At 38.0% G+C, this 15,988-nt stretch overlaps 1 protein-coding gene across 1 annotated transcript in view; it reads right to left on the reverse strand.

Moving 5' to 3' along the window:
* LOC150087168 (protein white-like) overlaps positions 1 to 15,988 on the reverse strand; it is a 138,154-nt gene that overhangs the window by 25,559 nt on the left and 96,607 nt on the right. The window contains exons 14-16 of the mRNA XM_090372389.1: positions 14,242 to 14,347; positions 9,534 to 9,634; positions 4,969 to 5,036 (exon numbers count right to left, since the gene is read on the reverse strand). Of these exons, the coding sequence (XP_090228515.1) occupies positions 4,969 to 5,036; positions 9,534 to 9,634; positions 14,242 to 14,347 (275 nt within the window). The remainder of the gene's footprint in view (positions 1 to 4,968; positions 5,037 to 9,533; positions 9,635 to 14,241; positions 14,348 to 15,988) is intronic.

A 15,988-nucleotide genomic window follows, 5' to 3' on the forward strand; every position in this document is an offset into this window, starting at 1 on the left:
GGATCTCGTGGAGGCGGAGTAGCTATTATACATTCTAACCATATACTCTGTGAAACTGCATCAAATTTCACAAATATTGAATCAGTATACTGCCTTCTTCATCTTGGCAAGTTAAAGGTTTTAATAGTATTGCTTTTTCCACCTCCCTTAACTAATATAGACCTCCAGTACTTAGAAAGCTCGCTGGAATCAATCTTCCCACTAATTCAATCTGCCGACATAGCAATGGTTTTGGGTGACTTTAACTGTCAAATGGCCAATTTAGAATCTTCTTCTCCATCACTGCAGACTAGGGCTCTCTTTAATATGCTTCACAGCTATGGTCTGGAACAAATTTGCAACTTTCCAACCAGAGAAAATGCCTACCTCGACCTAATATTTTCCTCTACTCATATAGATGTTCACACCGACAACCCCATATTTCACTCGGATCATTCACCAATTACTTTTGACATCACAGTGACTTCTCATAACTTCAAATGCAGCTCCCGTACTCCTCGATTCAATTTCAGAAAGGCTGACTGGCCTCTGCTCAACCTAGCTCTAAGAAACGTAGACAAGCAGCTCGCTGACGCTATGGATGACATCGATGTGCTCACCAACAACCTGATTAACTGTGTCCATTCAGTTATATCTGACATTGTTCCTCAATCCCATCTTACCGCACGCTCTACCTACCCGCACTGGTATAATAGTGAACTAATACGTAAAATTAAATCCAAAGAATTCTACAGAAACAAATATAAGCAAACAGGTGACAGTCAATACTATGAAATATTCAGCCAACTCCGCAAAGAAGTGAAAACTCTCATATTAAACTCCTACAACATGTATACAGAGTCAGTTCAGGATAGTCTGCTTACTCACAGAGATATCAAACCATTCTGGAATTTCATGAAGCATAAGAACATAACCAGTAGAAAGTTACAACTCCGAAACGCAGATGGAATTCTCTTATCTGACGAATTCAGTATTGCTCAAGAGTTTGCCAAACACTTTTCTAGAATTCAAACAAATGATACATTGAGACCTGCCTCATTTCCTGACTTCACACCTGTTAAAGATGATATCCTCATTAATCTCTTTATCACTGATGAAGATTTAAACTCGGCATTAAAAAGCATGAAAAATGACTATACTAGAGGCCCAGATGACATTCCAGGCCTATTTTGGAAAAGGACTGTCACTACATTGAAACCCCTCATACTGCGGATCTTCAACCTGTCTCTCAGGCTGGGGAAGTATCCTAATCACTTTAAGCAGGTCAATATAGTTCCTATTTTCAAAAAAGGTGATAAAAATGACGTATGCGATTACAGACCCATAACCTTGCAAAACAGCCTGGCTAAACTCTTCGACACAGCAGTGCACAAACATCTCTTCGAATTCTTCAAGCCTTTTATCGATCAGAATCAACATGGTTTCTGCAGTGGCAAGTCAGTAGTCACAAATTTACTTCCTTTCTGGCAATACACCTCTGAAGCTCTTGATAACCACCTACAAGTTGATGCAGTCTACACAGACATATCTAAGGCATTTGATAAAGTCCCGCACGAACAACTTCTGGAAAAACTTAAGCTGTATGGCATCCGTGACCCTTTGCTCTCATGGCTACGCAGCTATATTACGCATCGTTCCTTGAGCGTTATCATCGATCAAGTGAACTCAGACTGTTTTATACCACTAAGCGGAGTACCACAAGGCTCTCCCTTAGGTCCTCTTCTCTTCATTGTTTTCCTAAATGATCTTCCTTCTTTCATCTACACCTCCAATGTTCAAGTTGCTCTCTATGCAGATGATCTTAAGATCTACTCAGCAGTGAAGGAGACTACCGATTCTCAACAACTTCAATGTGCTCTCAATAAATTCTCTCTGTGGCTATCTCTGAATGGCTTGTCTGCTAACCCCTCGAAGTGCAAAGTTATCACTTTCTCATCTTGCAGATCTCCACAACTAATGAATACGGAGTATAGTATTAACTCTGTGATCATCGAAAGGTGTGACCAAGTTAACGACTTAGGGATTCTCTTTTCCAGCAGTGCTAAATTCGATGCCCATGTCCTTAAAATCACCAGCAAAGCATTCAAAACACTGGGATTCATCAAACGGAACACATACAAGTTCAAAAACTACAGATATGCGGTTATCCTTTATAAAACTATTGTACTGCCAATCCTTGAATTCAGCTCACCCATCTGGAATCCTCACACAAAGACTTTAACTAACAAAATTGAAGCAGTCCAAAAAAACTTTATCCGTTACCTTACGTACCGCAATCCTCTATTCTATCACTCAGTGTATTATGAATCGCTGTGTGATTACTTTCATCTAAGGCCTCTGTGCACTAGAAGAGTTACTGCTGACATCGCCCTCCTAGCCAAAGTAATCACTGGAATTTATGAAGCATCTGATATCCTGAGTAAAATAAACTTCAATGCTCCCTGTAGACAAGTCAGGAACCTTACACCGTTTCGCCTTGACTCTGCCAACACGGACTTAATGAAGTTCAGTCCACTGAACAGAATCAGCAAATCAGCAAATGACTCTCGCATTGACTTCTTTGACAACTCCCAATCACTGATGAACTCCATCCACAAGTTTGCCTCTTCACTTAAACTGCAAAGTGACTAGCTCACATCTAATTATTGTAGCTTATTATTTGTTATATTATTTTTCTATTCTCTAACGGATTAATTATTACTTGTTTTACCGGTAACTTAACTTAATACAATCCTCTTTTGTACATATGCTTTATTGTTTGAATTTGTATCAATGTTTATCGTCCTGTAGGATTTCACATTATTGTTATTATGTTTATTGATCTGATCTCAGATACACTGTTAATGGTTACCTGTTGTGTATCTTTTTATTAATAAAATAAAATAAAATAAAATAAAATAAAATATGCCAAATTTTTTGGTCTTTCAGCTAATCCCCAAGAAGTCAAGCTATCTCATCTTTTCTCCAAGTCGCATGACATCCGCTGATACCTTACTTCCGGAATTAGCAGGAAAGGTTTTGACTCCCACAGACAGTGTCAAGTTCCTAGGGATAATCCTAGACGCGAATCTCACTTTTAAACAACAAATCCAAGCCCAGCATTCCAAAGCCTTGCGAGCCTTCTGGGGAATGAAAATAGATTTATGCAGAGCTCACAATAAACAAATAATCAAGAAATATCTCGAAACGTACTTCAGTAGCGTGATTTCCTATGCCGTAGAAGTTTGGTCGACCGCACTTCCCACCAGCCTCAAGAAACTATGGGGTCTAGAATTCTGGATGCTGAAGTGTGCCAACGGGTGGTCTCACCAGATCTACACGACATCCAAATTTGTACTATGCTCCAACCTGCCATACACGCCCGCAGTCTACAGAGCCCACGTGCGGAAAATAAAGGCATTCCTTCATCTGTGTTCATCTAAGAATGATCATATGAACATCTGGAACACGGTTGGTTGGCGTTTGCCAGGAAGACACCTTCGCAGTACCCCCTCTTTGTGCTCAAGGCTCCAGAGGCTACAGAGTTTCAATAGACACTATGATGTGACTTTGGGCACATCATAGTGTCTATTGACACTATGATGACTTTGTGACTTAGACCCAAATGTGACTTTGGACACTCTCAACTCGCTCAACATCGACTTGGACCTATGGTCAATTGACAGGTCATATCGAGATGACATCTTGGGCTATCTTACTGTATGTAAAGGACAGGTTTGCAAGTGCCGGTCCTAGTATGCCGATGTCATTTTATATTATGCTTAATTTGTAGTCTTGTTTTTATTAAGATTAATTCCCTGTTCAGATATTTTGTCTTTAATGGTTAATTTGCAGCTGAACTTTGTATTTTTGTGATTGGTCACTTGTATAGGAAATGTTTTGTAAGATTCCTCTGGTTATCTTGCAGCGTATCAAAAATGTATACCAGTTAATTTATTAAAGAATTTTATTATTATAAAAAGACCATGCTTCGATTCGTTTGTTTTGTTTTGTTTTTGTTGCTTGTGTATAATGTTTTGTATGGCATTTCACATAGGTGGTTTGGCTAAAACGGATTAGCACATTATGATTCACTTTTTAACTTCTGAACCATAAAACCACGAGAAATTCGTAACAGTTGGCTAGCTATGTAAGGTGAAGGTTGCTACTCAAAACGCTGCCGTAGAATGATCAAGAAAATAGTGAAAGTATTTTACAGTCGCAAAAGCTTTCAAGTACTCCCTACTACATTCTGATATCGATTCCAGAATATGAAGTTATGACAGAATATGACCTTAAGAAGTTATGATGACCATCTTTTTCGAAATTGTGGTATTGTTTTAATAACTTGATGCCAACCTTAACTTGGAACGGTATGCCTCAATATCAAAAGCAAGCGACTAGAATAGCTAACAGAAAGAATCAGCCTGCCTCATGATGACGCGCTACCACACGTTGCCAACCTGATTCAGGTCTTACTTCAGAGACGCAGTGGGAGATACCCAAAACATACGCGTATAATCCAGATTTTTCACCACGTGGATTTCAGGTGTTTGGCTTTAAAAGGCTGTCATTTCAATTCGGACACTGAAGTCAAAATAGCGTCTAAGAATGTTTCTAATTTTTTTTTTTTTTTTTTTTTGAAAATAAATGGATAAATAAATTTGAATAAATAGATTGGTGAAGCAATTGGAAGCATGTCTTAATGCTAACGGTGACTCATTTAAATTTTTAAAAAATGAAGTTCTGTAATATGAGGACTTAAAATTGTATGAAGAATTGTATGAACTGTAATATGAGGACTGTTCAATTTTAATTGAACAGTCCTCATATTACAATCCTCAGTTTGCTCTTATTATACGAGGACTGTTCAATTAAAATTGAACAGTCCTCGTATTTTAAGACCAAACATATGCGAGCAAAAAAATAAAATCCAGTCGCACTTCCCATATCTTTGAAATAGGAGGTGCAAATCAGAAAAAAACTTACCGCCCGAAAATTGAGATTTTTGAGCACTGACTCTCCATCAGGAATACACGCAGTTCCATTCCGGCACTCTGTTTAAAGAGAAATTTTAAAAAATATGTTGAAAAATGAAATAAAATTCATCCAAATAATAAATCCAAAATAATCAGATATATCCTTATAATGATTAACCAATGGATGCACTAGTCCAATTAGCTTGCTAAAATCGGTATTTGAGAATTAAATTCATTTAAAAAACAACATGGCCTCTTGAAATTATAGTGTGGTTGCAACTGAAGATTAAGCTTTAAAGTCAATCCATTTCATTAAGATCAGACCAGCACCCATGGTATAAATTTTTTCTGGGAATAAATTTCTACCATGGGTGCTGGTCTGATATGTTTTCATGAGGGCTGCTTCCCGGACGTCTGGAAGCAGGCGAATCTCTGGCTGATTTCTCAAGACCCACCCCTTCAAATCAAACAGCAGCCTAACGCCCCATTGCGCTTCTACCGGTCCTGTGGAAGGTTCAGGAGTGGCTACTTCTGTCCAGACTCTTGATAAGGTACCAGAATAAAGGACTCTCTGCTCCTAGCTAGCACGGCTTCAAGCCTGGGCACTCCACAACAGATGCATTACTACAGCTCAGCAGGAACAGAGAAGATTCAGAATCTAAATAACAACAGGTTACACACCAGAAATCTACAATAGCCTCACCAGCTACTTTACAGAAAGGAAAATTACTATCAAAACCCTCTTCAACAGTTTAACCAAGCTAACGTCCAGAGACGGCGCTCAAGTTTCCATTCTGGGTCCGGCTATATGGAACAAGGTGCTGAACGAATGGTTTTGCAACTTCTTCCAGTAAACCACAATGTTTGCTTATGCGAATGATCTCATCATTCTTCTTGTGGGATCCTAACGGACCGCACTTGAGTTGCGGCGAATCATGTCCTGACTGCACTCTCAAACTGGGCCAAAACACACAAGCTAGCTATCTCCTTTACCAAAACCAAGATGTTCCAAATTAAGGTTACTCGAGACATCTGAATACTTCCTGTAATCCACATTCAGGGTAAATTCCTGAAAATCAGCACCACAGTGGAATATCTAGAAATCCTATTCGACTACAAACGGACTTTTATGCCACACTTGGACTGTATCAAGGGCAAAGTCAAGGAATACATAGCTACGCTTGCTGTTGGTTGTTGTTGGGTTTTTAGGAGCATCGCCGACTAAGGCCACCTTTCTCCGTGTATACTGTCTGAAAGTTGCGTGTGTCCTGAGGTTGATTTTCTGTTTGCTGGATGAAAAACCCGAATTTCCGGGAGAAAAACCACGCTACTTTCGCCTGAGACCGACGAACTCAGCCACGTTGTGAAAAATACCCATAAAAATTCCTCCCGTCATCGAAGAGATTCGATCTCAGTGTAGGGAACACTGATTTCTACCCGGTGTAGGGATGACGGCGATTCTACCAACTGTGTGGTTGCCATGAGGGCAGCCATGCTTGCACAGGTGATCTGAACAGACTGGGGGCCCAAAGGTCGGGCCCTCAACCTCATATACTCAGCTGAATTTCTTCCAATAGCTTTTTGTGGCGCCCCAGTACGGTTATGCAGGGTGGAAAGGATAACTTTCGCAAATAAACTCAAACAAATCCAGAGATTATTCTTCCTTCGATTGACCAGAGCTTGCAGAACTACCTCTACTCCAGCTCTCCAGGTAATCTCTAGTATCACCCACCGGATCTTTACATCGCCTTTTGTGGCCTCCTCTATGGAGCTAAGACCAGTGTATCAAACAACATCCTGGGAATCTCCACTCAAGTTGAAGACAACCATACCATGAACAAAAAGAGCTTGTGGTCCAAAATTACTAACTTATGGCAGTCCTGCTAGTCCTCCGGAAGCAAAGGCAAAGCCACCAGAAATACCCGACGTCAGTTTCCTGACCAAACACACCCTGGCCTGGTTTATACCGAACCTGGAAACCAGATTCTTTCTGATCAGCCATGGCTCCATTAAGCCCCACCAAAAACAGTTTGGGACACCTGTTTGTGCGGCGAGAACGAAGATTGGATCCATCACATCGAAATCATTGCGATTTTGGATAAGAAACTATCCACAAGTGGATAGATATTACAGTGCCTCCGACAGCCAACGAATATGCCTTCTCCTTTCCGTTCCAGAAATGGTGGTTATCCAACAAGAATGATCCAGGAGATCACACTGACACAGAAACAAAAATAATAAAGGCAATATAATTACTCTGCCTACCGGTTTTTTAATCTTCATATTAAAATCAGCCAATACATAATTGATTTTATGCAGGGTTAGGTTACTGAGTGTTACTGTGAGGTAAGTGCCAAAGCAACTAAAGCTATGAGGCATCAATATATTGCATCTGTAATTTTATTCTGTTTTCTGGCGAAAACTCCACAAAAAAAAAAAAAAAAAAAAAAAAACAACAGTTTCCGAGAGAAAAACCATGCAACCTCAGACCTTTCCCATCTGATGTGGGAGGCTGGTGATTATAACCACTGCGCTACTCGCCAGGACCTTCATACAGACACCTTTAATATTAAAAAAAATTCTCAATTTTCTTTCTGTTTTTTTTTTTTTGGTGGAGGTTATATTTCAACACCAGGATATTGTATAAATATGTATAAATATGCTACTCCACTAAAGTATAGAAAAGAAAAGTAGAATTGAATACACAGGGTGGTTATAAAATAATTGTCCCTATTTAGGAGACCGTGTCAAAGCGGTCAGAGTTAGCGTTGTCAAAATCGATATGTCATGTAGGGTATAGGAAAGTGATTTGTAGAAGAAAAAAAAAAAAGTTCAAATTTCCGCCACCAGGGGGAAAACGGCGCTGCACATATGTAAAAGTTGTCATTTTCTTCAAGACACGCTGCTTACGCAAATGACATTGACATCCTGTTAGATAAAAGCAGAAAGGCCGACGCCACTGTTAATAACCATTATAGCTCTTACAAAAAAGGAACGTCTCTTTTAGTAAATCTGTTCTACCAGAATAACAGTAGGGCTAATGCAGCACTACGTCAATATCAGAAACTTAAAGGTTTGCGTAAAGGACCTTTGACGTCAGTGGGGCTTCAAAAACTAATAAAGAAATTTAAAGTGACCGGGCGGGGAGTTAGGTGTAATTCCAGGCAGGGGGCGACCACGTATCGGAACGGAGGTAGTGGATGCAGTGGTGGTTGCAATGGTCAGAATGCGAAACACAACCAGTCAGTAGTGCCTGCCAGAGGTGTGTCAAGAGACTTGAACATTCCTTGGTCTACTGTACGTAAAGGGGTTTGAATAATTTTACGCTGGTTCCCGTACAAGATTCACGTAGTGCAAGAACTAAAGTCTTGTGATCAGCAACAACGAATAGACTTTGCTCTTCGATTTCTGGCTCGTATGGAACTTGACGATACATGGGCTCGAATGATCTTGTGGTCTGATGAGGCACATTTCACTCTTCATGGGGCTGTAAATGCACAAAACTGCCGAATATTCTCGTCTATTAAGGCTATACGTTACAGTATGGTGTGGATTCACAGCAGAGTTTATAATCGGACCATTTTTCTTTGAAGAGTCTACACTTCATGTCCTCCCGTAAGGTGTACGGTAACTAGTGCACGATACTGCGCTCTTCTAAGAGATCACATTATTCCCGCTCTGCAAAAAAGGCAATGCTTGGAGATCGTAGTGTTCATGCAAGATGGTGCCTCTCTCCACTTTGTTCGACAAGTGAAGGAACTGCTCCGTTCAACATTCGGAAATGATCGTATCATTTCTAGAGACTTTCCGCAATTCTGGCCAGCCCTCAATCCCACCAGATCTCAATCCCTGTGATTTCTGGCTATGGGGATACCTGAAAGACAGAGTTTATCGTGGCGTCATACAGATTTGAAAGCAAGTTGTTGTTGTTTTGGTTTTTTAGGAGCATTAGCAACTAAGGCCATAATACTCTAGGGATATGCGGTGGTCATTCCCTGAATTTTCCGCATCCTCCGTATTTGGTGGTCACGGGCTCGAATTGAAAGCAAGTATTAAACGGCATGTAGCCAACATCCCCAATGAGATGCTACGCGAAAATGTGTCGCACGCAGATTTTTACAGCGCTATCTTTAACCGTTTTGACAATAGGGTCTCCTGAATAAGGAAACTTATTTTATAACCACCCGGTATCCACAAACAGTCAATATGCAGTATTAATCCCCTAATTTTTAGGATGCGAAGTGCTATCTCTTAGAGTAAGTTTGACTACTTTTTGCTCATTTGGAGATTTCTGGGTTCAAGAAGCCCGGAAGTCACCTCAAGGTATCTTCGAGGTAGAAATTGGCTGATTTCAGAAGGAAGTACAATTCTTTCCTTGGGTTATTTAAGTTTTACGATTTTTTTTTTTTTTTTTTTTTTTTTTAAGTTTTTCAGCCCGCACGACAAACATATTGGCCTGTGAACGTACAACTTCACATACTTAATACACAACAAAAAAGGCTATATGAAGTAGCATGTCCATGTGCTTTCCCCCCAAAAAAAAAAATCTACAATGAAGACGAGTAATGCACTCACCGATTTCCTCAATAGCGCTCCACTGGTTGATCTCCAAGGCTTCGTAAGCATATTGGAACCAAGATAAGTATTTGACCCAAGTGAAATATATTGGAACTGAGCTAAAAAACGATTCGAAATATTATGATTAGTACATCAGTGAGTAAATAAATCCTATTTTACATAAATTTTGATTTAATTTTCAGGAAAAGGTAGCTGTGTTTTAAGATAAAACAGTTTTCGTCGAGTACTTGATTCTATAAAATTTCCACTTGTTGCAACAGCATTTTTATTTCCGGACAATAAATAAATAAATATTTTATTTATTCGAGATCGTATTCAAGTATTTTAAATTGTATGGAAAGCTGCAATGGCCCCTTGATCTACTCAAGGGCGATCCTCAGTCCAGAAACACTTCCCTGCATAATAAATACTGCTCAGTTTGTATTTCTGTACGATTTAGCTCTCACTGCTGAAATTTTTTGATTGTTTAAAGTCATTTAGTAATATGTTTGTACATAGTTTTTTTTTTTTTTTTTTTTTTGTATTTGTTTTACAGCATCGTTCAAAATTAAACTGATTGATATGTCTGTATAGAAAGTTGTTGACTTGTTCTGTGTCACATATAATATTACAGAAAATAATGGAGTCACTGGTTAAAGAAGTATTGCAGGACCATCCGGACAGAAATGCAATTATACTGTATATGTTAAGAGGCGATCTTCTCTAACCAATCTGATAGGTTATGATGCAGTGACCAAGGAACTAGATTAAAAAAATAATTTTGATATCATATACTTAGATTTCAGGAAGGCTTTTGATACTGTTACACATAAATGACTGCTGTATGAACAGGAGCAATGTGGCATTAAGGGAAAGTTACTGCTGCGGGTAAAGGAATGGTTAAGTGGAAGAAGACAGAGAGTGGAGATCAATAGGCACTGCTCTTCGTGGACTAATGTTATCAATGGAATCCCTAAGGGTTCAGTGCTGGGTCTATTGTTGCTTTCAATATTTATTAATGACATTTATGAAAGGCTTAATGTCAAAGTTTGCAGATGAAACAAAGTTTGGCAAGATGGTTAATGACAGTATGCTACTGCAACAATATTTAGAAAACTTAGATCGATGGGCTGAGAAATGGCAGTCGAAGTTTAACATTGACAAATGCAAGATACTGCATATGGGTAGTAGTAATCTCAGAGTAACTTATAAAATGCATGGAACTACACTCAGGGTAGTAGAAAATGAAAGCGACCTGGGGGTAATTGTGAAATCAGATATGAAATTCTGTTAGCAGTGCAAATGTGCTGCCAGCACAGCTCATGGGGGTCTTGTTAATGATATACAGAAACTTTGCTAGTAGGGATAAGGAGTTGATATAATTATCCCTTTGTACAAAGCCATGGTTAGGTCGAATGGAAGGATGTAGATCTGCTGGAGCGGGTGTAGAGAAGGGCAACTAGATTAGTGAAGGGAACAAAAGGATGCTTTCTTACCTAGAAAGGCTTCAGTTCAGAAAATTGCAGCATCTGGCTATTAGCCACTTGCGTGGAGATCTGATTGAGGTGTTTAAGGCCTTTAATGGATTGAGTAAGCTGAATGTGAACGGAATTCTTCCTCCTGCTGAGACCACACACACACGACGGGGCATAAATTTAAATTGATGAAGGATGGTTGCAGGATAGATGTGCAGAAGTTGGCTTCAGCCAGTGAGTGGTTGATTGTTGGAACAGGCTTCCATCTGTTGTTGTTGAAGTTGATAGCTTAAATAAATTTAATGAGGAACCGGACAAATTCTTAGAGGGTAAGAATGAGTGAAATGCGTTTGTATGTGTGTGTGTGTGTTTTTTTTTTTTTTGGCTGATGCTATATAAGCTTGCTTTGTTGCTTCATTTGCCACTAACACTACTATTACTACAATAAAAAATCGCTATGAATATTGGCATACCTCACCACTGAAGCATATTTATGAAGAGTAACTCTGCACATCATCATACAAAATAATGAGACTTCTACAGTATTTTGCAACGTTCAGCCCCAACACACAGAAATACCCACTATTTCCTACAACAATAGATCAAACAATATACAAAAAAATACTGAGTCATTTAAACGGATAGAAGGATAGAATTATTATTAATATCTGTCATTTAACATGACAGATATTAAGAATAATGATTTTCCTTGTACCGCATATTTTAAACCATTGCAATAACAAATGGTTGACTATATGTGTGGAGACAGGATAAGGGGAGGTAAAATAAGCTTCAAGCGTGGCTGGTGATAGGTTAAAAATAGAAATGTTGTTGTTGGATTTAACTAAGGCCATGTATAATATCTGTAAATTACGTGTGTTCTGTGGTCGGTTTTCTGTTTGCTGGACGAAAAACCCAAGTTTCCGACTAACTCAGCCACATTGTGAAAAAAGACCCCTAAAAATTCCTCCTGCCATCAACGGTATTCGAACTTAGGTATTTTCCATCCGGTGTGGAGAGAACGGCGATCCTACCAACTGTACTACCCACAAGGGCAATACAATTCTAAAAAAAGAATAATGGGGAAATAAGGAAGTGAATGTCGGGTGTTGTGGAAGTGATGGATGGGTGGATTGGGTTTGGACGTAAAAATTTAAAAAAAGTAGAAATTTTGAATAAAAATATAAAAAATTGAATTTAAAAATATAATGTTTCGCGGTGAGGGTGAAGTTATGGATTGTAGGAGAAGAAAATTAAAAAGCTATTTCATATTTGAAATATTTGTAACACGTTGAAAGCAATAACAGGAATATTTTTAACGATGAAACCTCCTTCGACTTTAACAGGCTTTGCTTCCCTGTATATTTTTATTGGCAATCCACAATAATCAGAAAAATCAAGTTCTATAATCACGAAGAATAGAAATATGAGAAAAATATAACACAGCGCAATCTTAAATTTAATTCAAAAATTAAAATGTAATTGACAAAAATTGTTTCAAGTAATCACAATTTTATTTTCTGGTTGACTTAGTTTGAGACGTACCACGAATACAAGCATAATAAACTCTTTAAAATCTGGAATAATTTGGATGATTTTAGAGAGGTCTATCGAGTGGATGAGCAATTCTGAGAAGCACACTTCAGTGAGCATTAAGCACATAAAAACTGTTCTCGTTTACATCTATATATTGGTATTTATATTGACTAAAGGAGAGTAGCGTTGGTTAAAATGTAAATGAGAGTTCAGTTTGTTAAATGTGAACAAAGGACAATAGCATCAAATTAAGAAAAGAAGAAAGAAAATGGCAACACAGGAAAATTTCAATAAACACAATGAGAGCAAATATTATTAGAATATAAACAGAGATGCTATTAGAAGAAAAATACTTCAAAATAAATAATAAGGAAAAATTAACTATTCTTCTTGAGGAATTTACTATGACATGGCACTCTCTATTAGTCTACATGATATTTTAGTGTTAATAACATATCCGTGAAGAAATTCGATCAGTTCCTTACACGTAATAACAAAGATTGCAGTTTCGTTTGTGCCGCCATTATAACTATTACAGCTCAACCTTCTCTTCCCTAGCGTTAATTGCAGAATGAGAAGCCACTCCTGAGCCCCCTGTTTACCTTTCCCCCTATTTTCTCTACTTCGGAATTAAATTTGTTGTTCATGAGCGTCAAAGTCGCTGTTTATGGACGAGATAAACTATAGATTTAATGAAGCATACATTTTGCCAGCTATACTACCCACACTGAGTATTTTCAAACTCTCTCTCTCTCTCTCTCTCTCTCTCTCTCTCTCTCTCTGCCCTCCGTTTTCCTAACGTCATGTCAAAATCAACAGCTCAAGAAAACGCTGCATGACCAGCCACACAGCTGGAATCCACAAGAGCAGTTCGGGCTAAATTACGAAATTTACTGAAAATGAAATAGCACTAAAAGAGAAAAACTGAAAGTTATAAATAGTTAAAGCTGTATAGCTTCAGAAAAATTATAAGATATTTGCAGGACTACTTTATCTTTTCATCTGCTTTTTTTTGCAGCCGGCAGGATTTAAAATACACTGATAACACAATGGCTTAATTCTAACAGAAGAACAAACCTGTTTTGTATTGAGTTGTCCTGATTATTGCACTGCTTTCAGACAGATGGGCCTTGCCAAAAGTTTAATTGACTTTATTTAAAAGGTGGGGTGATATCGTCTGTTTCAGAACTAACCGGTCCCTCATTAGATAGCAAGTGGCCCCTAATGACAGCACTCTAGCAAAACAGATAGCTTTAGTTATTATTACAACTTTGAAAACTGATTTCATATAATCGCATTGTAGCTCATTTCGGACTCCTTTACAACTGTTTTTGTCTACGTGTTGCCACTTCAGACCACCTATTATCTGATGGGACTGGTCCTGAAACAGGCTGCAACAGCATGAATTCTTAAAGAGAAATGCGCTCGTTGATGTGAAGGCAGGATTAAAAAGAAATGTCGTTTTAAATCCCAGTTATAATCGGGGAACACTTAAATTCAACAGGAAAGTTTGAATATGAATTCAAATTCACGTGAATATGAATCGGCTGAATTTCACAAAAATTGACTTTGCGAGATTTAAAATTAAAAACAGAGAGTATGGTACGCTAGTGCTTAAATGAAACGCAACCTTTATCGAGTTCATTTTGTTATGCTTAGGAACCGTTGAGTTTTTTTCTTTTAACAAGAGACAGAATAACCCAGAAGGACCTTACTCGCTATTCATGAAAAATCCTCCAAATAACATGAGCGGTATCAGCAACGGAGGTCCTACAGACATCGCCATGCTTGGATCGCTGCTTACACACGACAGCATGTAACCTAAAAAGAGAAATCATTTTGCTGTATTTCATTATTTTAAATTTTAAGTATTAACTCATAATTTCAGAATTAATCGGGTGTACATACTTTGTTATTCGGTCGTTCGATTATAGTCTAATTTTGTTAGACTATAATCGAACTCTTGGAAAATATCAAAGTTCCATATACATGTTACTGTAGATAACCTGGATAAATTATGTTTTAGTCATAGCCAGTCATTTATTTTAAGGTTTATCTCCTTATTTTAAAAATTAAAGAACTATTTTTTCTGGGCATTTGCGCACCTCTTCACATAAAGAAATAAGTAATGGCTAATTTTATTTTGTAAATGGATCTTAAATATTCTTTTAGCAGCATAGTGGGCAGGTATATCAAGAAATGGATATTGGTGAAATAATAAATACTTCGACCTGTGTGGAGTGTAATCTGTCTTTAATTACAGATTATTCTCAGACGCTTTGTGATACTTCCTGTACAAAGGTTAGCAGCCAGACAGATGTATAATCCTACAACATCCAAATCCGTACTCTGTCTCTCTCTGAATATCCTCACCGTCAGGAACAAACTATGATTGGCTCCAGGAAAAATTAACCTTAGTTTTGATCCAAAAATCCTTAGTTTGAGCGTATGGTATAAATATTTATATACAGTATATGTATTTTAAAACTGTAAAAAGAATATGTTTAATAAAAAAATAAACAAAGAAAGAAAGAGATGAACGCAAGTGGCTGCATAAGCAATATCCAATAACACGTCGCATAATATATAGAAGTAACACGAAAAAAGGTCATTTATTTATTTATTTTTATTGTTAAACATATTATTAAATATTTAAATGATTTGAGTAGACTTTCTCATGCATAACTATGCGTAATTAATAAGACATTTCTTATTCATCGGAAATTTTATATTAAAAGTAAAGAGGGCCCCAATAGAGCTTAAGGGATATTATGGTGAATCATATTTAGCCGCCATGTAGAATCGAACCACTGTCAACCAACCTTCTTTCATTATATCAATCACAGATGTCATTTGCGAAGATGATCAGGTACTCGAGCAACCCTGGAATTCTGAGCAGAATATCAGAGGTAGTATCACATACTACCTTTCGAACAACCTCGTGAAATACTGATTTGTAAAATAACCAAAACGCAACATTAACAAAATTCCGTTGATTAGGTTAAAAAAAAAAATCTTTTTACACATTAATGACGAAAATTCGAAACATTCTGATTTCGAGCAATGTAAAAGACGTAATAAAATTACGCCTTGACTTATTTTTAGATGTAAAGAGAAATCTAAAGGCGAAAATAGCAGGGATACGGGAAATATATTGTGGAAGAAGGATAGACAGAATAGGACCAGGGACCAGAGATTTAAAAGTGTGTGGGTCATGTGTTGTGTAATATTAGGCCGCCGTAGCCTAGTGGTCAGGCGCGTGGATGCCTAAGTACACGTGCCTTGAGTGACCGGGATTCAAGCCCGAGACTACTGAATACGGTGGTGTTTCTTGTATTCAATCTATCATGCGAACTCCTCTGACCGTTTGGTCGTCCGGGAGTATAAACAGAAAATTTATTTTGTGTGCCCCTTGTTCATCTGGCTTGTTAGCCGCCAGGCCCCAGATGGGAACTGACGTTT

Source organism: Mastigoproctus giganteus, chromosome 4 (assembly GCF_048544385.1).
Source record: "Mastigoproctus giganteus isolate SK-2022 chromosome 4, ASM4854438v1, whole genome shotgun sequence".
NCBI lineage: Eukaryota > Metazoa > Arthropoda > Arachnida > Uropygi > Thelyphonidae > Mastigoproctus > Mastigoproctus giganteus.